The 25,498-nt window shown below is 42.9% G+C and overlaps 1 protein-coding gene across 13 annotated transcripts in view; it reads left to right on the top strand.

The window, feature by feature from the left end:
• Nucleotides 1-15,066: 15,066 nt before the first annotated feature.
• Nucleotides 15,067-25,498, top strand: part of ANKRD44 (ankyrin repeat domain 44) — a 131,169-nt gene continuing 120,737 nt past the window's right edge. For all 13 annotated transcript variants that reach the window (XM_039699881.1, XM_039699807.1, XM_039699790.1 and 10 more), the window contains exon 1: nt 15,067-15,141. In XM_039699881.1, the coding sequence (XP_039555815.1) occupies nt 15,115-15,141 (27 nt within the window). In that variant the 5' untranslated portion in view covers nt 15,067-15,114. The remainder of the gene's footprint in view (nt 15,142-25,498) is intronic.

The raw sequence follows: 25,498 nt of genomic DNA, 5'->3' as shown, positions 1-25,498 counted from the left end.
GGCCTCCAGTGGTTCCTCTGACCTGTGTGGTTTGAAGTGCAGCCCTCCCTGCACTCCCCTCCCAGCTGTACCCCTGGAAACCTTGGTAGGGCTGGTAAAGGCTGCCTAAAGATGCCTGGTTAAGGGATCCAGCACACCACTGGGTAAGGAGTGCTGCTTCTTCACTCCTAACATGAGCACCAGGCCAAATGTTCTGGAAGTTATGAATAAGCTGTTCTATTTGCAGGCTAAACAGCAACAAATGTTTTATGAATTCTGAATAAACGAGGAAGGAGTAAATTAATCGACCTGATCTATCCCAAGATTGTATCAGGTTGATCCCAAAGCAATTACTGTGACTTACTTCGTGTGACTGGCAATTATTAGTGGTCATAATTAGAGTTTTGGGTTTTATGAAAGCTTGCTTTTCTTGATGGAAACAGATTTTGTTCGCTTCCTTGTTTGTCTTAAAAATCATCACCAGAGTCTAGACACATTTGTTTCTTCACTTGAAATCTGCTCCTTTCAGAGGTAGGAGACATTTTGGTCACCTTGATAGACAAATGTTTTTTTGTTTTATTAGCAACCATCTTCTGCACTGAGCTGGCCAATAAAACTCTTCAATACTCTGTAGAAGTCTTTCCCCTTGTGCCCCATTTCCTCTGAGGGCTTGTGTTTCTTGCTGCAGAATGCCATCTTTCACTGGTCCTGCTGCTCTGGAGCAGTGGTTTCTGTTAAAACCATCCCTGATCCAAGCCTGGGAATAGGCTCGCCCTTCGCTGGTGGTTCCTGGCTCTTGATTGAGACCAGATGTGACAGCTGCTCAGCACTGTAGGGTGACAGGGTCTGAGGTGACTTATTTCTAGACTTTTCTTTGGTAACTTTAGAAACAGTGACCTTCAATCCTTGCTTGTCATCCAAAACAGTAGAACAGAGCTGTGTTCAAATTGTGATTTTGCTTTGAAAGCCATACATTTTGTCTCTGTTGAACTCTTAAGTCTCCAAGGATCTGCAGGTCTTGAGCCTGGCTGATAAAAGGAATGCAACTGGCCATTTATTATTTTAGCTAATAAAAGAGGATATTGTATATTAACTTTTTCACATTCCAAGGCACTAGCAACAGAATGAAGGTTAAAGGCGTCTGATATTCACAATTAAAGAATGGAGCCTTTGTTTCTAGCACAGTATGCAGCTGAGACAGAAGGAATATGGCAGGAAATGAAAACCAGGTGGCTTGAGTTTCAGTTTTTAAGACCAAAGAAATGACCTTCAGAAAAAGCTGTTTCCTCACTCAATAAAAGTAAGTTAAACATATACAAAATCATTTAATTATTCTTTACGTTAGTTTGCAGATGTTTCTGTACATGTATCTTATATTTCTACAGAATTAGGACAGTGATGTGTAGATTAGACTTTAAAACCCTGCTGAGATAGAGCTAGAGCTTTCTGTAGCTTTAGGTTCTAAGTTCATTTTGACGGGATTGGAACGTACATCATATTCAGTGAGTGAATTTTTTACTCATTTTAATATACATTAAACAGTCATGTGTATACAAATGTTAATGTTTACATTGCTGTAATACCATTACCAGTTACATGGTACTCATAGACTCATAGGGTGGTTTGGGTTGGAAGGGACTTTAAAGATCATCTAGTCCCCCTGCTGTGGGAAGGGACATCTTTCACTAGGCCAGATTCCTTAGAGCTCCATCCAGCCTTGAACACTTCCAGGGGTTGGGGCACCCACAACTTCTCTGGGAAACATGTGCCAGTGCCTCACCACGTTCAAAGGTGAGGTGCCTCACCATAGGTGCCCTCTTTCAGTTAAAAGCCATTCCCCCTTGTCCTATCACTCCATGCCCTTATAAAAAGTCCTTCTGCAGCTTCACAGTCCCTCTCCAGATTGTCAGTACCTTAACAAAAATAAAAAATGCCTGATATTTAAAAAAAAAAAAGTAAAACCAAAGGCATACTTGTTTCTCATTCCCTCCTGTTTAGTATTATATTTATCATGAAAAATGTAACCATGGTAACTTAAACTTAGTGTAAGGCATCCACAAAGTGCAATGACAAGTCATCATTTAATACAAGTGCAGTTTTTTTCAGGTACAGGACTCATTTAAAGCTTAGAAAATTGGAGATAACACACTTTGTAAATCAGCTTGGTTTTTTTTCTCTTTAAAATGGTGAACATGACTTCCTTGTGAGAAGCTGTAGGGTTGTTTTGCTACCCACGCAGCAGCAGCAAAGTTGTAATTGCCATTAGAGCTCCAAACTGCAGTGCAGCTGGAGTCTCCTGCAGGAGGAGGCTGGACCACTGCCTGTGCTGTTTGCCTGGGTGATGCTGGAGCAGTGCTTTGGAGCACAGGTGTAAAGATACTTCTCCAGTTGCTGGGTCTGCAACACCGGTCCCTTTGTCACCTGCTTTTCTGTGGCAAGAGAGTCACTGAGGTGTGACTCAAGGAGGACTCTCAGGTGGTCACTGAGAAGCTTCTCTTGCAACTTTTTCATTCTAGAAAGTGGGCTTCCTTCTTAGTATCTAACCTAAGGCTAGAGGTGCCTGCTGGTGTGAGTCATTCTGTGTGATCTAACACATTGTTAAACACCTCCTATAATTTGTTGGTGCTAAGGTAAAGTATACTTTTTTCAATTAGCTGATGCCAAGCCTGGTTATCTTAATCAGGTAGTATGTTTCCAAAAACCGTTTTTCTTATGAGATTATTCTGTGTTTCAGGATGATGCTTGAAATTTTCTGCCACCTCCACAGAGAGTATCATGGGCCTGGGATAGCAATGGAGCAATGGGTCAAGATTCATTCAAGAAACTCAGCCTTACTTCTCCAGTCTTTTCACTGACTCTGGTATTCTGTTGAAGAGGCAAGTGGGCTTCTTGATTTGCTAAGCAAGTGTGTCTTAGTTCAAGGTGCTTCTCTGCTAGTCATCACCACCCTATGTTTTTTTGATTTTGCTGTGTTGTGTGTAAGACTTTGGTGAGACGTCTGCAGAGTTTACAGAAACAGAGATGTTTTATTACCAAATGCTGTCATGCATAGCATCTGCTTACTATTTCTAGAAGTTACAGTTAGTAAATGCATAAGCATTCATGTGGCTTCTATATATTAAGATCTCTCTGACTCACTGTCTGAAGATGAGAGAATAACTTCCCAGATATTCTGTCTTCCCATGTTAAGATGCATTTATGTGCCCATGTGCAAGTAAAAAACCACATCTGTGCTCCTGGGTGAAGGTTTTTTCTCTTATGGCCAGTTACAGTTTCCTTCTATACTTCTCTGTGTTGAGGCAGCTCTTGGGCATTTCAGTCACTGGAGACAGATCTGCAGTACAAACTTCTTGGAGTTACTATGTTTTCATACTTTGATTATTCTGTTGGTGTTAGAAAAGCAAGTGTGCAGTTCATGACAGCCTGTCAGCTGCCAGCTCTGCTTCCTTCATGCTGGTGTAATGCCATGTACCACAGTAATTTTTTATAGTATAGGATATGCAGTGATTTAAAAAAAAAAAAAAAGGCAAAACCAAACCAAAGCACAACCACCACCACATTTACATTTTAGTGTGTATCACTAATTGCTTGAATTGCATCCATTTTCACTGGGTTATTTTTAATCTCTTTCCAAGCGTGGCCTATAAAGAATTGTCCATTGTCAGAGGCCTCCTTGCTGGGTCCTTGCTGCCACTGCAGGATGCCTGTGTGATACAGATACTGCCATCTGGGAGATGTTTTGAGACTTCCTGTGCAGTTCAGGTATCAAAGAACTTCCTCACACATCTGTTAAAGGTTTTACTTCTGTTCTTGCCCCCTTTCAGGTTCTTGATGCTGCCTTGTTACCTGCCTGTGGAGTTTTGCTGCTGGGAATTGTCATTTTTTCCTCCCATAGGAATTAATGTGCATCTGATTGTAATACTTCTGTTACCATTGCAAATCATCTCTGTAAACACAAGCAATCCTTTTATTTATTCTCCCGTATTTCAGGAAAGTGACTTCTTCCCATTGGTAAAAGTAGTAATCCTCAACCCTGCTCAGTTCCTCTCTTAACACTCCAGTTGATGAGCAATTATTTTTAATTCTTTTATTTTAAACATGTTTCATCTGTTGAATTTTTGTTCTGCTTATATAGATTTCTTCTTTAATTGGATCATTTTCTTTTTGTATCCCATCCATTTTATATGGCTTAAAGTCAAAATAAAACTCCAGCTAACTTAATTAAGTACCAGTTACCACTTTGTTTAGCTCAAATGCTTTCTTTTTTACCCCAGAATATACTTCTTGAGGATGGAGCTTTAAGGTCTTGGCTTAGTGTTATGTAGGGTCTTAACCTTAACAAGGGTCGTAACAAGCAAATAGTTGTGTTTTGCTCTTTTAATTTACAGTTAAAATGTGGAACTGTCTTGTACACCTTGTGTGTTGTCAAAAGTTTGATTTATGTGCTTAAAATCAGGCAAGTGTGGGTGTAAAGAAGGAGATTAAAGCACAATAGTGGATACTGGGACTTACTGCTCTGCCATAGTATTTGCTGTGTCTTCATTGCAGAAATTGTCACAGTACCAGTTCTGGGAAACCATCTTGAGGGGAATCAGGGAGGGTCTTCCAGTAAATCAGAGGACACTTGTTACCTTGTTCTGAGGGGAAAAGTTTACTTAGCATGTGAATGATTAATTTTATCTGCTGTTTCCTTGTATGTTGTGTACAAATTGAATATTGGTACTTTGGGCAGTTTTCTGTTTCTTTCCAGCTATGATACATCACTGAGAGTTGGCCCTTTAGCCCCAGTTTTTACTTGGCTGTTTCTGTGGAAAGAAGGCATTTTCTTTTCCTCTGGAAACAATGGACTTGGAGCTGGTTTTAGGGCTTGCAGGAATGAGTGTCAGGATCTGACCTCTGAGGAGACCAGAACATCTGCAAGCCAGGACTGAGCTGGTAAATCCCCTGTAAACCTTGGGAGAGTCCCTTGAGGCCACGCTGCCCCCTGGGCTGTACACAGTTGGGAAGGCTGTGCCTTCCCATGCTTGCAGTCCCTTCCTCTTCTTTCTAGAGATTGTGATGCAGATTAATCTGTTTTATTGTCTTTCACATTCAAGAACACTCAGTAATACTGCAGTTCAGTAGCTGTTGAAAATTTAACTTATTTGCATATGGGGTAAATTATTTCAAGGCATGTTTAGGGTGTGAATTCTTCCCAGCAGCCTGCCTGTAGAAGGCCTTCTGCGAGCCCTGCTGGTGCTATTCACTGTGACAGAACAATGCTTTCTGTCCTTCAGGAGGCAGGTTCCCCTTCCTTTCCAGGGCTTGGCTGTGTCTCATAGCTGAGATAAGAATGCTCCTTAGTGTTTCTTTTTTCATAGCAGCTAAACTGAGTTGCTGGAGTGAGCTGAGGCCATCTGTCCTGATGCTGGAAAGGAAGAGTACAGCCTGCTGTCAGCTATCTTAAGCTCCTGGCAAATCAGGGCTGTGACGTGGGGGACTTAGGAAAGAGTCTCTCACTGAATTGCAGACCATGGTGATTAAACTAGTCTGCCCTACTTGGCATACTGGTTCAAGATGTTGCTGTTTAGTGGGGAGCATCCCAGTAAAACAGACAAGGCTTTTCCTGCCTCTCTGACTGGGTTCTCCTCCCCTCTTCCACGTGAGTGGGTTTGAGTCCATAACGTAGTGTTTGGAAAATTAGTTTCCTGCGTAGTCAACAGAAAAAGTCATGGAATCACTAAAATACACTACTGAAACATATTTCCTGTGCTAAAGGAACTGCAAAACCTGCCAGGAAGTGCTGTGTGATAGCAGTATGATTTGTAACATTATTTAGTGTAAGTAGTCACTAATTCTGCCGTGGCTGGACAGCAGAGTTAAGATGTTAATGCATTATTAAATCATTAGTACTAGCATACAAGCATAAATTTGTTCTTAATGTGAAGTATAAATCAAAAAAGCCATATCCTGATACACTCACATAGTTTTGCTTTGAGAAAGAACAGAATGAACTCTTACCTTGCCATTCCCCAGACACGTAGGTTTGACATTTTTGAACTCCAAAATTCATCTCCCAGATCTGAACACTGGCTGCTTTATGGCACTGTTTTTCTACCAGCAAGGTGCTTTTTCATTCTCACTGTGCTCTGGGATTTAGGGAATTACAGGGGAGTAAGGCAGCTGTACCATAAGCTTAGAAGCTCATTTCTGACCTGCTTTATTCTTGTGGCTGTGTCTGGAGATGTTAATAGTGACATTATCTGGAGCACAGCCATTGACCCAACCTTCTGATCTTGCAAGAGGATCAAGGAAGACATCTGCACTCATGCAGAATTTTACAAAAGTGCTTCAGGCTTTGTGCAAGTGCAAGGCCCATCTGTATGGGCTGCATCTATAGATTTTTATCTGGGGACCAGGCATGTGTGCTGAGCATTATTTATTCCATCCATTGCTAAGTCAAAATACTGTGCAAAACACATGTATAAAAATATACAATGCCAGAAGAACTTTAACTATTTACTCTGCATACATAAAGAGTAATTCACATCTTTTTTGGAAACATAGAACAGATATTCACACTGTGTGAACTCTGAAAGTCTTCTACAGTGAGAGACAAATCCATTGAAAAGGAGATTAAATAGACTGCAACAGAGGTACTCAGTCTTGGAGTCCTGACCTTCCTCTCTGATACCTTGTTCCAACTTAAATAAATAGAGGGTGGAATCCTTATTTCTTAGAGGCAAGGTAGCATTTTGTTGGAAATGCTTCATATATTGTAGTCTATTGGATCTTTTTTTTATTGAAAGACTCTCAGCAGTTCTTACCCACAGAGGCAGGGTTTTCATAAAGAACGTGCAAGATGAACTGATGTTGATGTTTGTAAGCCAGAGCAAGATTATGTGCTATCCAAAAATCCAGTAGAAATAAAACAGATCAACCACAGGATGTTCCTATCTGTGGCACTTTCTCCAAGGGCTCCACCAGTGGCAGTACGTGCTGGGCTCTTCCCCAGGATGTATTGTGCAGGCAGCACGGCCATCAGGCAGGTTGGTCGTTAGAATGTCACCAATGTCATTGCTGTTAAGGGTGGATTCCTGCCTCTCTACCATTTCTCTCCAGTTGCTGTAAGGCTTTAAAGAGACACTTATGAGCTAAAGAAATTATTTTTTCCCTCAGAGGAACACAATAAGCCCCTGTCAAAACAATCAGTTGTTTATTCTGATGAATGTATGTGATTATTAAAAACAGAACAACCTCTTGAAGAAATGGAGCTTCCATCAAAACCTTACAAGATTCTTCCATTACCTTGTTTGGAAGTGAAGAGGAGTTGGGGTAGAGAATTCTTTGTTTTCTTTTTCTTTGGAAACATCCTTATTTGGCATCTGTAAAGCATTTACATTCTCTAGTTCTGGATCAAAGTCCTTTCGTGGCTCATGTTACTTATTTCCTTCTCTAACTGAAGCACAGAAAGAAAAATGGGGTTTTTTCCTCCCTCAGGCTTACAGTATAAACCATTGTGAAAAGTCAAATCCTAGTTTTTAGCGAGAAAGTAGTGAGCATAAGGAATAAAACATCTCAAAATGTATAATCTGAAGAACCACCATCACCCACTTCAGAATGCATAATCTCTAAGTGCAAGTCCCTATAACAGTTACAAAGCATGTAAGGTAAAATTTAGTAAAACTAAACTAAGTTAACTGTGCTGCTGGATTTCTTTCAGTCCTCATGTTCCAAAGGTTTGTGCTCTTCAGGGGAAGACCTTTGTCCTCCTCAGCCTGTGTAGCAGCTAATACAGTTGGCCAAGCATTGGGATACAAACTGCAGTTGGACCAGGCACTAGACAGATTACAAGCAAAACGCTATTTTCTTCATTTGATGAGTAGCAGGATGAAATTTGGAATTGGCAGAAGTATTTTCTGATAGAAGAACAAGAAACTCCTGTGTATCAGCAATGGCACATTATCTTGTTTTAAACTTGCAGGAGGGTGTAGATAGTTTTGTTTCTGAACGCAAAACAAACTCTTTCCAAGTCTGCCCCTCCTATTGGTTCTGTGCCCCAAAGAGCTTGGTGTTTCTGCTTGTTTTCAGAGCTGTGCTGGCTGTTTGCTGGCTTTCTGCCTTTTGTACACACATGGAGCTGAGCCTCATCACCCTCTTCAGCTTGCAGACAAGCTTCTAGGCTGTGGCCTGTGACCTTGAATATTAGTTTCCTTCTGTTTCCAAGTACTGCTACAGAAGTATACATAATGGTTGGGTTTGATTTATCTTCTAGGAAGAAGTTGGATGTATATCAGTTTTAGCATGGCTTGGAAGGATGCAATTAGCTTGAGGTAAGCCAGTAGAATAGTACATGTACCCTTTGTTCTGCTGGAAACAAACCATAAATTCTCATCTATATTTTAGTGTGTTGAGATATTTAAATTGGTTTCCTTCCCAGACCTTCATTCTGTGAGGTTCTGGTCTAGTCCTTGTTGTAAGGGAAGGTACAGTAGTGCAAAGCATGTTTTCTATCTTACCATAAAGCAATGTGGACTACAGGCTGTTGGGCTGATTTGTTTCCATTAGCTTGCATCCAGCAGATCTGAATTTATTCCAGAGTTCCAGCATTCCTCCAAAAATAACATTACTGATACCCTCTGTCACACTGTTCTCCCTACAGAGCTCTGAGCTACATAATTTCTCTAATGCAAGGGAAAAAGCCCCTCCCTTTGGATTATGAGCTAAACCCTAACATTCAGAGAGAAACACAAACTACCACAAGCAGTGCTGCTCCCACCTTGGTGGCAACTGCATATTGGTCACTGTGTTCTTCCACACCCCTTCTAATGAAATGCAACTTCAGGAATTGCTTTTCATTCTTTGTGTGACATGAAAAACTAAATATTTTGTTTGCTTTTGGGTCCTGTGAAAAATATAGTTGAGTTTGGGGAAGGAATTTGCTATCAGAACATTCCCAAATGTTACCTGGGTCTTAAGAACTGGTGTTGGACTCCTGCTGCTCAGGCATAGGCCCTTTCTTCCTCTCTGCACGTTCAGAAGGGATGAATATGGATTCCAGATTTTGCTTGTGTAATGTTCTTCACTTTCAAGAGCAACTTTGGACAACTGACCCAGTGGTTTCTTTCCAAAATTAATCTGTTTCAGCTGATGGATTTCAACACTGCTGGCATGCATCCATTGGTGTCCCACTGGCTACTCTAATGTAGTAATGTACAGAAATGAAGATTATGCAGGTACTGTTAAGTGAACAGACCACGGATATGAAATCTTCCTCTATTAAAATAATGATGACTTCCTGATGCAACTGAGATTAAAAATGGATATTTTCTATTAGTGTGACTGTTCAATAAATTTAATCTTGAGGATGCAAGTGAAAAAGAGATTTCAGAACTAGGGATTATAAGTAACTAATTGCTATAGTTTATATAGTAAAGTGTGTAAAGAGAGGTTGTTGTAATATCCATTTCAACTTTATATATTTTTTAGGGAGTGTGACTAATTAGATGAATGCAATTTACACCATTACCTGATGTTTCACTCAGAGGGGTACGAGGGATGTTTCAATGTAACAGGAATCCTACCCCCGGAGACTGTTTTCTGAATTCTTTGAAGGTCAGGCATACTTCAAAATGTAAGTCAGTGGAAAATTTCTTATTTCTCCTAAAAGATTATTGACATAGAAAATTTAAGGTGTATTATATACTCATAAATAAAATATGGCTGAGGACAGAAAATTTGAATACTGAGCTTCCCTCTTATTAATCTGGTTTTGCTCATCCTTCTTTTTCCCAATTTCATTTTCCTCTTTTTTTTTTTTTCCTAGTACTTGAGTATCAGTTGGTATAGAGTGTCAGTTGTGGTGGAGTCTGGACTCCACAGGCAAGCCTGCAGCTCCATAGTGTGGTGAAGTGTGTAATGTATTGGGGTTTTTTGTTGATTTTATTTCGTATGTTTTGGGGTTTCTTCTATTGGAAAGCTTGATGCAGAATCAGATAACTTGGCATTTTCCAGGGAAGAAGAACAGGAAAGAGAAGTAAAAACCCCAAAGAGCAAAGTAACCCAGATCTCTCTGGCCCTTTTTATGTGATCCAAGGCAGTAGACTTACCTGGTTTCTAGATTGAGCACTGGCTTGTGTGACAAATTGCTGATAATTTTGTTGCAGCCTCTTGTCAGGAAAGGTAAAGATGGCTGTGTATTTTCACAGGCAGGCCACTAGCATGTTACTTTAAGAACTGAAGTGAGGCTAATGCTTTCTGCTGTCAGTGAAGTCTTTCTCTTTTGCAGAGATGCATTTCTAGGCTGCCATAACCAGAAAGGAGTTGACCCTGTTTAGCTTGTGTAGTTGTCATCTGGCTTAATTCCTCCCCTGATTTCAATATCTTGTGCTAATTACATGGACATCTGCAAGAGAGGTGCTAGCTCAGAACAACTGTGAAAACACCTTAATATATGACGGAGTGTTTATTCCTTTTTGATTAACACAGCAGAAGGCTGTAATAATTATAATTCCAGCTTTAAATTCACAGCTTCTTATTGTATCATATGTCTAAGCCTCACTGTGCATTAACTACCTGGCTGCAGAAGCAGAGTCAAGAAGTATTTGAAATGAGAGGAGGCCTGTGTCTGCCAAGTGGAGGTGCTTCCAAGGTCTCATCTTTGCCCCTCTCTGCTCTTACCAGTGGATTGATTCACTTTGTTTCAGTTCACACTGTCCCCACCTCGCTCCCTGTCCCATGTAAATATTAAACAAGTAGGTCTAGGAGGAAAAATAGCTTAATGGGATAAAAAGTATCACCCCTGGGAAAAAAATAGAATAAATTCCACCTTGTGGAAAAAGAATCATACTAAAACAGAAGGAAGAAGACTTGGAGAGGGCAGTGACAGGCATCTGAGACGACCATCCCCTTCCCACCTCACAGGTCACCCTGTGTGCTGGAGCAGTGCAGGAGGGGAGATGGTGACAGCAATGATTAGTTACTGTCTCTGGTGTTCTGCTTGTTCTGCTTGCCAGTCTCCTGCTGTGGCCAGTCTGCCCTTCCATTTCAAATTCACACAGCTCTGTATGTTTGTGCTTGTTTCCCCCACAGCAGACACTCATAATGATGCTTGTACATCACTCTAATCTGACTCCTACTGATCTGTAAGGGGAAAGAATGTGCAGCAAAATGTTCACACGCTGCTGTTAGAGGATAGGCAACAGGTAGGGACCGGAGGCATGCCAGGTATCTGGTGCTATTAGAAACAGTTAGAGATAACAAATATGTCTTCTGGTATCAGTTCTGTCCTTCATCCGTGCTCAGCACTGCTGAGGAATATGCTGACTGTGTGTGCTTAGTTTCCTTCACAAGGCAGGAGCCAAACATATGTCTAGGAACAATTGCACCCTCCATCTGTGAGTGATCATCATACTTAAATACAGCAGCAGACCTGACTTTGGAGTGAAAAACAGAGCAGAACTCTTCCCCTGCCTGTGCTCAACAGTGCAGGCAGAGCAGGAGCAGGGAGGAGGGTGGCAGTGCAGACTTTTGGCTGCCTTAAAGTGACCACATCCTGTTAGGCTGTGGAAACATCAGACTAATGCAGAGATCTGTCTGAGAAGCAGGAGGGTTTGTAGGAAGGGATTCAGCAGATGATTTGCAGACATGTTTGTATTGCTGCAGGAGGAACAGGGTGCAGGGAGAACTCCTGAACTTGCTCTTTTGTATAGGCTGTTCACCCATTTCCTACCCATGTCCCAGCTCACTACAGCATGTATATACAGTAAAATGGGTTTATTTCAATGAGATTGCTTTCTTCCCTGATAGCACATGGGAAGTGATTAACTCTTAACACTTAGTCTGTGGTGGCAGAGTAATGCTCAGAGCAGTGGCCAGTGGCCTTTACCTGAAATCCTTCCCCAGCTGATGCCTTGAGACTTAAGGCATCACAGCCATGCCAGAGGGTGTTCCTCACAAAGCAGGAGAATTTCCTTCTACAGGCAGCAAGCCAAGCAGCATGAGGAACAAGCACCAAGAGAAACAAGCATCATGCAGGAACACTGTGGCATGAGAGAGAATTAATGGGGAGTCTCTCAAGTCCTAAGCCAATACCCAAATGAAGACTTGCACTACTACCCCATATGAAAATGACAGGTGAGATCTTAACCAAAGGCTGATCATTTATGATGATGATGCAGTTCTGTTGAAATCACATGCCTAGATCTCAGTGTGCCTGGGAGTCCTGTTGAGTCCAAGTGAGCATAAGAATGCTAAGAGGCTTTCCTGACACAAAATCTAAGTGAGGAAGCATCTCATATGTGTATGACTGCTGATAGCAAATGGCTAAACAATCCAGTTTTGATGAAACTGAAGGAACTTTGGTCTTTCTGGGGACAAAATGAAAAGGTGAAAAAAAGAAAAAGCAGATATTTATGGTGCTGGGCCCATACTCTATAAAACATAATTGTGTTGTGGACAGAAGATCAAGAAATCTAAGTGTGGGCAGCTGCAGCATATTTGGGGCAGTTCTGTTCTTCCTTTCTGTTGGACAGAAATTGCTTAAGTGCTAAAGTTCAAACTTTCATGTTCCTATTTTGCTTTTTAAAATATGCAATAGGGGGTTGTGTTTCACAGACTTCAACTGGATGCACAGAACCCTCTTTCGATTGGGAATGGGTCAGCAAGGAACAAATGCATCCACTGTCCTTAGAGGGTTTCTTTCCAATTCCCTGTCAAAGGCCCAGTGTAGCCTAGGGCTTTTTCCTTTCCAAATACAGGTTCAATCCAAGATGACAGTACCTGGTGAGCTCAAGTGTATTTTCATTAAGGATGTTGCACGCTTGTTTTGATGGTACTTGTTAATCTCTCAGTATGGAAAGTGAACATTAGTGTTGCAGGCCATGACCATTATTTGAAAAGTTAGCTACTAGCTTTGTGACTCTTCTTCTTCCAAAAAAGGGCAGCTGAGCATTTGGCATAATTTCACATGAAAATGTGTCATGGAATTAGTTATGTACCAGCCTGGGCTAAGAAGTTGTTGAGTAAAATAGCTCAGAAAAGCTTTTGTTGATTGTGCATGACTGGAACATAGTTGTTTGTGCTGTTTTGTGAACAGGAGAGGAGGACATTGTACTTTCAGAGAAATCTTGGACTCCTTTACTGTGTGGGTAATGACTGTAACACTGGGACTACTCTTGGCAGTTCATGCAAATGATCCTTTAAATGGGAAGTAAATAAAATTGTGAGGATCTCTGTAAACTGAGAGCTGTCTGGTTAATATGGGATGTGAACACTTCCTGCAGTTCTGCATGTCCCCGGGGGCCTTTCCAAGGAGTGGCATTGTACGTGGTTGGTCCTCCTAGAAACCATCCTGGGGGGGCTGGGAAAGAGGAGCTGGCAGGAGACTCTGCTTGTTGGGAAAAAAACTTGAGAAAAATATTATAACACTGTCATGACCCATCTCCTCTATGATCACTAGCTCACATCTAGTCCAGTTATTGACTCCCAAGCAGCTGGGCTCCTACTGTGCTGTAGATTTCATTCTGATGATTTATCTCCCTGGCAGGAGTGTCAGTGGTCCCAAAGAAGGTACAAGGATTTGTACCAGATTTTTGGATCAGAAAGTGAGGGGAGCAAAGAACAAATCTGAAAAATAATTTTCCTTATGTATCCACCAAGTTTAACTGCAGGGAGAAAGCTATAGTGAATGCTAGTTCATTGGAAATAGGCCTTTATAATAGGCCTTTCTTATAATGCTGAAAATTCCCTCCATTTTCCCCTCTTTTTTTTTTTTTTTTAACTTCTGCTTACTTCTGACTTTGGTGTGGTGAGTGTGTTGAGTGGACTGTCAAAACTGAATTTCTAGCCTGAATTGGTGGGACACAGAAAGTACTGGATTGTCTCACTGGGTTTTTGTTGTTGTTGGTTTTTTTTCCTTTAAAAGACTAATTTATATTAAAACTATTTTACCATTAAGACCCCTTTAAATTAGTTGGAGTCAAAACATGTTGTAAATTGTGTGATATTTTTAATCCCCACTTACCATGGTGCCTCAAAAGCCTGAAATCACCATCTGCTTCCTTGCTGAATTGATTTTCTTTATAGAAGACACTTCCCTTTTTTTAACTACTTAGATTCACCTCATTCTGTAATTAAGGGTTGAAAAGCCATAAATCACTGTCATATTGGATGTGTTGCAGCGTATGGGAGTTCCTTACTGCAGAATCTAACTTGTGAGAAAATACCTGGCCTTTGTGTGACTTGGAGGAGGGGAAGAGGGAATCTTCAGCCCTTTGCTCTTCAGTTACATGTCCTTGGAAAAAATGTAATTACCCTCATTACCTTCAGCCTGTGCGTAACTCCTGTTGCTGTGCATTGTACCAATGATTTTAATCAAATCACATGCTTCAGGGATTCAGCTTGTCAACTCTGAGGGGTAAGAAAGAATGCAAATTTACCCCTTCATGCATTTTTTCTTTTTCTCTTCCCCCCCTTGCCAGCCCCTGGCCTCGCATGCCTGGCTGTGTGCTGGCGCTCGAGTCACACTGACAGCCAGCGCTGAGGGTGGAACTGAAGATCCCCCAGGTCGGCTCAACAAGAACAGTGTTCAATTTCATGTTCATTTTCATGTTCATTTTCTCTACAGCATGAGGCAGGGACTCTGGGGCTAGTTTGTTTGCTTATTAAAAGGTATTTATAATTTAGCATGTTAGTTTTTGAAAAATTAATATATTGAGTAGGAAGAGATCTGGACTGTCAGGAGTTACCAGATTTTTCAAGATAGCTACTACAAAAAGACGTAAAAAAACCCCAAAAGACTCCTGTCAAACAGTTGTGTCTGTGTGATGGGATTTAACAAATACATTTGCAAGCACACATGGAAGGAAGGGGGAGGTTAAGGGTTCGGTTTCTCCTTCTACCCGGTTTGGGGACCGCACGTTCGCCGCTTTCCCTCAGCGCGGTGGGGACAAGCGCGGCCCCTCAGAGCTCGGCCCTCAGGGCAGCCCCTGCGGCGGGGAAAGGGCGCCCGGCCCGAGGGCAGCGCCGTGTCCCTGAGGGGCCGCGGCTGCTCCCGCTCCCGTGGGGTCTCCCCGGCGTGCAGCAGGTGCCCGGGTCCCCGGCCGGGGCGCGGGGCCCGTCGCGGGAGCTGCATGTGCGCGGGAGCCGCGGCGGAGGATGGCCGTGCTCAAGCTCGCCGACCAGGTGGGCGCCGCGGGGCGGGCGGGAGCGGGCGGCGGGCTCAGCCTCAGCCGCAGTCCCCGCGGCGGTGCGGGCGGCCGGGGAGGCCCTTCCTCTGCCGGGGGCGGCCGTGGAAGCCCCTTCGCGGCGGGCGCCGTGTGGTGCCGGTCCTGGCTGTCCGCCGAGCCGCCGCCGGTGCGCTTCTCTTGGCTGCCCGGCGGACATTGTCTGTGTGCGGCGGGCCGGGGCTCGGGCAGGGCGCAGCTCGCCGGGGCAGCGCAGCCGGTACCGGGCGCTCGGCCGTCCCCGCCGAGCTGCCGCCCCGCGGCCCCCGGTGAAACCCTGACATCTCCCGTCGGCGGGGTGGGATGGAGGTGGGTGTCGGCCTATCGTTCCTTTGGCTTTTTCCATCGTTTCATTGCCGTGCCATACGTAGAAATAATTTTTCCCTTTTACTTAGGAAGTGTCTCATCGGATAAGCTGTTGCCGTTCTTCAGAGGCTAGTAGGAAAACCCGTAGTATTAACACTTGGATCGTGTTAAATTTAGCAGTGGACAGACAGCTGTTATCAGTATTAAAGTATTTCTTATCACTGGTAGCTAGAAGCATTTATAAATATTTAGTAAATTGATATTATGACTCCCACATCCTGGTTTATCCATATACTCTACCAACTGTTACACACTTTGTGTGCTTTAATCTGCTATTTTTAATTCGGCGTGGTCTGCCTGTGATCTGCAGCGTGGGTGTCCTGCAAGCCTCAGACCCTTCCTGTGGGGTTCAGAAGGACTGCCTGCAGCCAGCCCCTCTCCAGATACCCGTACTTGGAGATCACAAGCCTCGCTCACAGTCTATTTATGCTTTTCCAAAAAAATCTTCCACATAGCACATTGGAAAGAGTTTTGAAAGCAGCAAATGATAAGGCTGCTTCTAAAGTGAAAGCAATACTGGGGGACCAGCCTATAATGTGTTTTCATGTGTAACAGTAGGCAGTATTTATGGGCTGCCTCCTGACATGTCCCTTGAATATCCTCATCTTTAGATCTGATGCTTATGACTGGCAATGAAAATGTTTCACACCATGAGGCTTCACTACCCCATGGTGCACAGACAGAGTGTCACAAGTAAGGAGATTCAGGTAGGAGCTGTGTGTTAGATATCCAAACAACAAGCATTAATATAAAAAATACATGTGTTACAAAGGACTAAAATTGTACCATTTCAGTACTTTTTACATGTTTAGTGAAGCCCTTGAAATTACTGCCTTTAGTATTTTTAAATCTTTGCTGACATCTTAAAGCGAGAATTTTGCTTCAACAGCAGCAGTAGAAGTCAAAATATATTTAAGTCAAGTAGATTGCATCTTGGTGAAGTCTGTAGTGCTGTAGAAAAATGATAGGCTGTTGTCTTAGGGTTCTCCCTTTTCCTCTTCTCTAAGAACTCTCAGAGCAGAGGGAGGAGGCTCCTCAGAGCTGCTGTGACACCCCTGCAGTGTGCCTACTTTGAGAATGCACAAAATTTTGGTGAATGCTCGTCATTGTTCCAGGTCAGGCTGTGGCCTGGGACGTGATAAGACAGGCTGATAATTTTTCTTTGTGGACATGGGTTTCCTGTTGTTTATAGAGGGATATGTTGGTCTACCTGTACCCATCCTACTGGGTCTCTTTTCATTTCCTTAATTTTCTGCAACAGATCTTTTTCTTTCACTTCTGAGAGAGTGGAGGAGGGGGAGGGCATGTTCAAAGCTGGCTGTGGTGCTTCCTCTTCAACTGAGAGCAGAAGTGTTTGTGTGCTTGGAGCTGTTGCTGGTGGAGCCATTGCCACCTGGAGCCCGAGCAGTGTCACCAAGGCACCGGGGCTGCTCTGCTGCAGCTCTGTGTGCATCAGGGCAAGCTCTGTTTCTCTTCTGGATCACACTGGAGGAGTGCTGTCCCCAGGCTGGCCCACCTTCAGCAGAGGGACACGCAGTAGCAGCAGCCTCCTGTGGTTATAGATAGTCAGAAGAGAGGTGGAAAAATTATGTGTCTGGGAAGATTTGCATTTCTGTAACAACTCCAGCATGTCCTCAGGCTCACGGGGGTTGTGGGAGCAGGCTCCTTCTGCATTTCTTCCTGCTCTTGAAGATTGAGGCAACTGTGACAGTGATAACTTGCAGCGATTCAGGAAATGGTTTCCTTTTTCTTAAACACCAAAGGCCACAGCTCACAATGTCCTGCAGTGAGATTTGGAGTATGAGGGACACTCCATGCATCCCTGCAGTGGTCAGGACCTGGGCTGCTGAGAGTGAGTGTGGGCTGCTGTTTGTGCACTGAGCGTGAGATGCTTCAGGCCCGAGCTGTGATGCTCAGGGAAGGTTGACTCTGAAACCAAGAGCTCTCTCTGTGCCTGTCATTGGGATTCCTGTAGCACATGCTTCCTTCTGGATCCACAGCTTTTTTGACCAGTGAGGAGAGCATCATGTAGGAGATGACTAGAGAACCTCCCTGCTGGGAGCTTAAACATTTCTTTCTCTTTAGTGATGTGTTTCCTCCTTGGCCTCCATGCTTGGCTTTTCTTACCAAGTGTATCCTACAGCACAGGTAGTATTCAGGCAGATGAGAAATTAATCACACCACTTCTCATACAGGCTTTGAGGACAGATGTTAATAGTTACTGCTTTTTGATATAGCTGAAAGGTGCCAAAGTGCTGCTACACTTAAACCTTAAAAGAGATTATCAGCTCTTTTAGCTGCATTCACTTGTTAGGCAGGAGAGCTTAGTTTAAGAGTTTAGCATTAGTGTAGGTTACTTGAATTTGCTTCCAGAGATGGTAATTATTAGCTCATCAGTTGAGCCAAGAGAAACCTGTAAGTGGTTTAACCACAGGAAGTGTATTCTACCATCGCTCGTTTCTAGATTAATTTCTTTCAGGCATGTAACTAGTCACTTTTGAGTGACTAAATGTTAAGAAGAAAACAAGCTGAAATAATTCATAAAACTAACTAATTCATAGGATTACAGTCTTTGTGTAGTTGTGTCTGTGCATTTGTAAACATTCTGATATTCTAAATACTTCTGTTGTCATATACAAATATTGCAAAACTTGCTTTAAATCTTAACACATTTATCTGGTCCTTTTTAAACTATCTCTGCTGTGAGATAGTTAATTACAGCAAGTGTGCAAGTTGTTTTAAGGACTGAAAAAACCTTTTTTTCTTTTCAATTCTGAGAGTTATTGCTGTACTGTTGCCTATCCAAGTCATTGGCTGTACCTTTTCCATTTCAATAAGCATTAGTATTTTTGTATTGTGTGATGGTACCCTTGTTTATGATAAAAGGTTGCAATTAAGCTAGATTCAGAAGGAGCAGAAGACAAGTGCTCCAACAAGTAAGAGCCAAAGGCTTTCAGGTGTGAGTGTGCTCTCAAAGGGTGAAGGTACTGATCTGCTTGTGACTTTCATGGCTGCTTTTGAGCAGCAGTTGTTGCCTGGACCCACCTCTCTCATCCTTTGAGTAATCCACAGATGCAGGGTGGATGCTATATGTAAACTTCTGCCATTCACATTTTGGAAAATTACTTTGGAAGAACCTAAAATTTCTGTAGTGTCTCCATCTCATTTTCAGTTTTGCCTTGCCAGTTGTGGCCTTCCTTGCAGAGTTGCCAGCTCTGCCCTGGTTCTGCAGGTTGTCTCTTTAGCTAACTCTGTCATCTCCTTTCTGTTTAAAGCCAGCAAAGTCGCTCTGTGCACGGCTGTTTGAGTTGGGATGCCAGCTCTGCCTTCACCTCCGTGGCACAAATGTGCCCATTGTGCCTGTGAGAGCGGGGTGTGCGTGGGACATGCATTGCTGCCTGTCAGAGGCTGAGGCAAGCTCCACTGCCTGTTTTTGGTTGTAGCTGTGCCTGTTTGCAGAGGAAATGTACCACTCTGTCTTTGAAAGACACTGAGAAAGTTTTGTGTAAACAAAAATAAAATGGGAACTTACCTAGGGAAGTGCAGCCTGTGTGGCTGCTTGTAAGAGATGTAGTGCTTGGTGGTTTCCTGCCAGATTCAGTGAGAAGCTTGGTGTGAATCTGAGACAGACACAGGCTCTAGCTAGCCTTGGGCCAGTGCATCAGGAGGGTCATGGTTTTCTGTGGCTTCAGCGTCACCAGCCCAGGCCCTGTGTGTACAAAAGAACAGCATTACTTTTGGGCTGCCCTCACAAGCATGCATATGCATGCATAAGGGTAATGGAGCCCAGATGAATGGTGGTGTGTGTGCTCAGGCTGCTATTAACTGCAAGCCCTCATCCTGTCTCCTGCTATTTTGCCTGTTGTCCTTGATTGCTGAGGGTAATGCAGTGTGACTAGAACTGAAAGGACCATTTCTCTCCCTTTCCCAAATGTTTTCCTGTGTTTGACAGTTCTTTGCTGACCATCAGGATCCTTTTTATTATGGTCACAGAGAAAGCATTAAACAGATGTTTAAATAATTTTAAACAGATGTCAAAGATCATAAAAATCTGCTGGGCAAAGGCTGGACTTGTGTCTGAACATACTTAAAACCAAAATGAACACAACAGTAACAAATAGTCTCCTAACAAAGCCAATTACATTTCCAAATGATGGTGTGTCTAACTTATTTCAGAATCATTCAATTGACAGTAATGTCTTTCTGTGTATCCTTTCTCTGTGACATGTAAAAGCATCTGAGCAAATGCCCCTGAATCTACTGTATAACATAGGAGTAATGAACCTGTGCCCCATGCCCACAGGCAGCCCACAAGTTAATTTGGTGTGGCATGTGATGCCATGATTCCTCCCCTCCTCATATTATGACTAGATAATACTAAGGTGTGTATATTAATTTGCAGTCTTCTAAGTGGTTTTGAAAGGGCTCACAGCCAGAAAGAGATAATCCATTTTAGTACAAAATACTCAGCCACACAACTAAGGTAATTGTGGGGAAGGAAGGAGGAGGAATTTACCCACAGGAGTGTGTCTCTATTATTTTGTGTGAAATGAAAATGTGGTTGGACCAAAATAACTCCACTGTGGCTGCCACTGTCTTTCTGGAGCCATGATATTCCTAGGTGTCATGCATACTGTGACCCATGGTTCCATGCTTTTCCAAATAGAATAAAAACTTTGGAAAAACTGGGATGTGCCAGAATTCTTGGTCTTGTTCAGACCTGTAGGAGTGCTGGTTGCTGCCATTTGGTATAGGTGGCATCCTAGCTCTGACACAGAATCATCAGATGGTTTCGATTGGAAAAGACCTTCAGGATCATAGAGCCCAACCATAAACCCAGCACTGCCAAGAACACCACGGAAATATGTCCCTACACTCCTTCTAAATGCCTCCAGGGATGGTGATGGTCCTGTTCAGAGAAGTTGGCTTTGGGTCACCAAAGAGAGGGAGATAAAGGCTCAAAAGGGAAGCTGCTAAGCTGCTTCTTTTTTTTTTTTTTTTTTTTTTTTCTTTTGGTCATGGCCTCTGCAACATTTCACTTCCTGATAATTTTGTAACTTGTTTCAAGGTAAAAAAGAAGTACTTGAGTCGGGAGAATTTATGGGGTGGTGTAGTGTGCTCAAGTATGCCATAGATATTTCTTTAGCAGAGGAATCCTGCAGAGGTTTGCTCTTTGGTAATGCTGGATAGGTTTGGAGTGGTTGTGCCCAGATGCCTGGCTGTTTTGAGGGGGGTGTGCCTGCCCATGTTAGGGTGTTAGTGTTCTTGAGTTGCAGCTGGCATCCAGCAGAACATCCAGCAGATCCTTCTGTACTGTGCTGAGGTGTGGTATTTTATCCAGGCCTGACAAGGGCCTCCTGACCTCCTCCTGCTCATCTCTTAAATGAAGATGTCGTTGTCATGGCTACATTTAGTAGAGAAATAAACATTGCTCCCAGCTTGGGTGCTTGTGCAATGGCTTGGTTCCAGGCAGGTGATGTTTTTATCTGGATTCTCGCTGGAGGGTGGGCAGATGTTTTCTGTGGCCTGGGAGCAGCAGTGCCCGAGCTGGAGCTGGCCATCCCTGGGGCACGGTTTCGGGTCGGTGCCGCTGTCAGCAGCACCACACAGCACTGATGGTCACACGCTGGGCTGGGAACAAATCCCTGCAAGCAGAGAAAACTTGGAAGCGTTGTTTCTAGAGGTCTGTGTGTAGCTGATGCTGCTTGTTTGTTGCCAAGAGAGGCAGAGTTTGGGATGTGTTGGTGATGGGAAGGGTTTCCCTACGCTGGCTTTGCGGTCTGTTCAGGGAAAAGCTGGGCCAAGTCCCTTCTCTTCCTGAAGCTGCCTCACCATTAACAGATCTTTGCTTGTGGAATGAACAGCTTACTCTTTAGGAGCCACTTTTGGAGTTAATTCTGTCTTCAGGCTCATAATTAATGCTTCAACTTTTTTTTTAGGCTTTTTAACTTCTGTCCAGAATTTTTCCTTTCAGTGGTACTGATACAGCTATTAATACTAACCTGGTGCCTACACATGCCTACAGGAGTCAGATATTGTAGGTATAAGCCTGTTAGGCAAATGTTTCAAATTATGTTCTGATAGCACTGACCATTTCCTCTGGTTTTTATTCCTGCTTTTCTTGAATGCCCTGCTTCCCATACTGCCTCTGAATGTTGCAGACCGTACAGGTGAGCTAAACTTGCTGACAGACTGCCTCTGTATTTTAACCCTTCAATGCATTTTTTTTTGGCTGTTCCTGTATGTAAATTAGCTTTTTAAATTTTGTTTCCAGAACTACATATCTGTCATTTGTCACTTTTTTTTGTTAGCTGGAAAGCTTGGGCTGGCAAGTTCCCACAGCTGCTGTCTGTGGCTTCAGCCTTTTTTTCTTTGCTGCACTAGAAACATGTAGCGGCATGTTGGAACCCTCCAGCCTGGTGATGGGTGGGAATCAAAGCATTACAAAATTACATTTAAAGGGGAAAAATTATTTTGCAGTTTCAACCAAGGGTTTGAGGTCATTCTTGGACATTTGCAAGGAGTTGGTCAACAAATTACAGCATTTAGTTGTGGCTAGGTAATTGTGACATTCTGAAAGAGCGTGTGCTTTTTGATGACAGACATTTGCATGTGTTTTGCTTTTGGGGGAAGAAAAATCTTTCCTGTTTGCAGATGTACGACCAAAAATGGAGGCTATTGAATGAATTTCTTCCATGCAGTGCTGAACCTCCTGGCCTAGCAGGCTTGTCTGCTTGATGTTTGTTCTTCGAGTTACGAGCTGGTTTTTATATACGGACGTGCATTTTTGTGCTGGAATTATTTGTCAAGGCTTGCTCTGTTGTTTTCAAAAGAGTACTTGGGGAGAATGCCCTCAAAAAGCCCCACTTCCCCCTCACAGCTGCATGCTACTGCATCTTTGTGAGGAAGTAGGCAAAACCAGAGCAGTTAACTCCTGCATATGGTCTTAACTGATGTACCTGATGGCATCTGTTTACTGAGCTGAGGCTTCAGCTCCTTTCCATAAAGGAATTGGTTTCTTACGGAAAACCCTTGTATTATTGAATTATGTACATGTAGGATTGCCTCAAGGGCCATGTGTTGATATCCTTAATAGCACAAAGTCTGCAAATAATCTTTAGTAATGAATAATTTTCTATTTAAACGTTAGCATTTTTATTCTGGTAATTTTTTGGATCCCATTATGTGGCCTGGTTTTTTCCCTATCTTGCAGCCTTTGTAATTTTACAGAATTGTTGCTTGAACAAATGTCTTTTGTCCATGCAGAAGCTTTAGCAAATCAGTTGTTTGGTGTCTGCTTGGTTGCATACCTCTAACTACATGTCTCTGTAAACGAAGTACTGCCAGAAGTGAAGAGCATGTAACTGACAGAAATTTAAGAGTAAAAATGTAGAAATCAAGTACTGTATCTGCAATGTATCCTCTGAAAAGAAAGCACCAGTCAACTGCACCATTAGGTGCACAAGCTTTCACATTCTAAATATGACCAAATTATTTCTGTGAAAGGAAATGAGTGTGAACATTAATAAGCTTTTATATGCACTTTGTCATTAATAATGTAGATAATACCATTCAGATGGAGAACATAACCTATTTCATCAGAGCATCATTTCAACATGATAGGCTCCTTGCCTTTCCAAGGTGAAAGAGCCACACATTGCCTTCTGAAATCTCATCCTCGAATGAAGTTTTGCCTTTGGCTGTATCAAATCTAGACCAGCTTTGCAGGAATATGGGGAAGCTGCTTTGTATTTATAACAACACACTGGTAGCAGCACCTGTCTTCTGTGTTTCCATGTATAAAGTTAATTTTTCCCATACTTCGAAGAGATAAAGGTGGACCTCATGTCCTTTTCACTAGTGTTTTTATTCTTGCCTCTCTAGGTGTTTGTTTTGTTTCTGTAATAAAGGTTACTTCTGTGCAACAAGGCATTCAACAAAGCTGTGCCTGTGCTGTGGGGCCTTGCTGGCAGCAGTAGGTGGGTACATCGAGCTGTCTGGTGTCACCAGGCTGGGCTGGTGGCACTGCTGGAGCCAGCCCTCTTGCCATGGGAGCTGGTGCCAGCAGGGAGCCTGGCATCTTGCAGCTAGAATCCCACAGGATTACTTGGTAAAACACTGATTTGCTCAGTGTAGTCTTTAGTTGTTTAGCATGCCCAGGGTAAAAAATTAAAGAACAAGGGCCTGAAAAAACCCATATTGTCTTTATGCTTCCAGCTGTTTTAATGTGCTTGCCAATGCAACGTGCAGCACTTATCTCCAATTTAGAATCAAGAGAGGGACTTATTTAGTCATTGACTCCAGGAACATTTCCAAAGTGTTCTACCAATGAAGTAAATGTGGTGTGCCAAGTTCTGCAACCATTACCTCTGTTTGAGAGGAACAGGCTTAGGTGAATGATTTTGTTGCACCCTGTTTGGCATGAATCAAACCTAGTATGAAGAATTTTTTTTTCTTTTAATGTAAACAGGCCTTGATCCTTTAGCTATATGCATAATCCTGCTCCTCTTTAGGAGATGTGGCCCAGCTTCTGATGGTGTTTTCTGCAAGTGGAGCCTATGGCTCCAATAACCTCTGGCTGGATTGAATCTGAGATTTTTTTCTAAGAGGCTGCCAAGGTGGCTTTAGAGAGAGGAGGTGGAAGGAGAAGAGTTGCCTTGGGCAGCTGAGGCAAAGAGCAGGAGGGGTGATAGGAGGAGGCAGAGGAGAAGGCAGGCACTGTGTAGCTGGAGGTGCAGTGCTGCTGCCTGATGGCACTGCCAAGAGAAGATGCTTGTTATCCTTTTCACAGCTGGAGAACTGCTGCAGGGAAACTCTGTGACTCGAGTCAGGCTGAGAAGGGGGCTGGTGACAGAGCAAGAGCCAAATCCTGATTTACCTTTTTCAGTGGCTGATTCACAGTGATGCCCTTCCTTCCTGCAGGTTGTTTTAGCACTGTTTGCTGTGTGGGCTGATGCCAATCTCATGATGTTGCAAGGTGAGAAATGAATGGTGGCATGCGTTGTCATAGTAGTGTTAAATTCAATGAACATACTGAGTTTTTTAGGTATTTGTTTTGTAAACTATAAAATCAGCATTGCTGTTGCTTAAGAGCAAGTGCTCTGTTAGGAAATGGTTTCTAGGTCACCTGGTAGGTAAAGACTTACCCTGGCTGATTGCTGTGGGTGGCTGTCTTTGGTCACTAATCCTGTGTCATGGGCTTAGCGTTGTGTCCTGGCAGTGCAAATGGTAAAAGTGACATCAGCCTGTTATGCATCAATACTGCTTGTTTGGCCTGAATGTCCTAATAATCCAGGGCTCCCTGATTCTGCCATGGAGCACACATACATATGAAGTTGGGTCATTCAGATAAATAGAGATTAGCCTCTCAAATCTGAAAACTTACTGTCTGTGGATTAGATGGTGCCCTTTGGGTACATCTCACACAAGCTCCATGTCATTGCTGGCTCAAACTCAGCAGTCTTAGAATGATAAAATCATTCAAGTAGGAAAATACCCTTTAGATCATTGAGTCCAGCTGTTGAAAACACCATTAAACAACCATCACAGCTGGCACACTACAAACTCATTAGGATACAACACAGTCCTTCAGCAGAAGTGTTTGTGGTTTAACATAGTGCTGGCTGATTCAAATACATGTTTGAGTCATTTAGATACCTCCTTAAGTAGGGATCAATACATTTAAATTCAATTCTAACACAGATAATCCAGTTGAATACAAAGCAGGCATTTAAAACCCATTCAGAAACCCCACCCATGTCTTCTCACTAAGCTCTGCTTATTACAGGTAAATATTTTTAGACATATAACATAGTTTCTAATTAGAAGAACTTCCTCCTTCCAGAATAATTTTCAAGAAGAGTTGTAAATTTGTCCATCACCCCTGCTTCCTAGAGGAGTGTTATTTCTTTTCTGCAAACAGGAGCAAATGGAGCTGAACAGATTCTCCC

This window comes from Passer montanus, unplaced genomic scaffold, assembly GCF_014805655.1.
Source record: "Passer montanus isolate IOZ18808 unplaced genomic scaffold, ASM1480565v1 scaffold1, whole genome shotgun sequence".
NCBI classification, from domain to species: Eukaryota; Metazoa; Chordata; class Aves; order Passeriformes; family Passeridae; genus Passer; species Passer montanus.
This window is presented reverse-complemented; position numbering and strand designations above follow the sequence as displayed.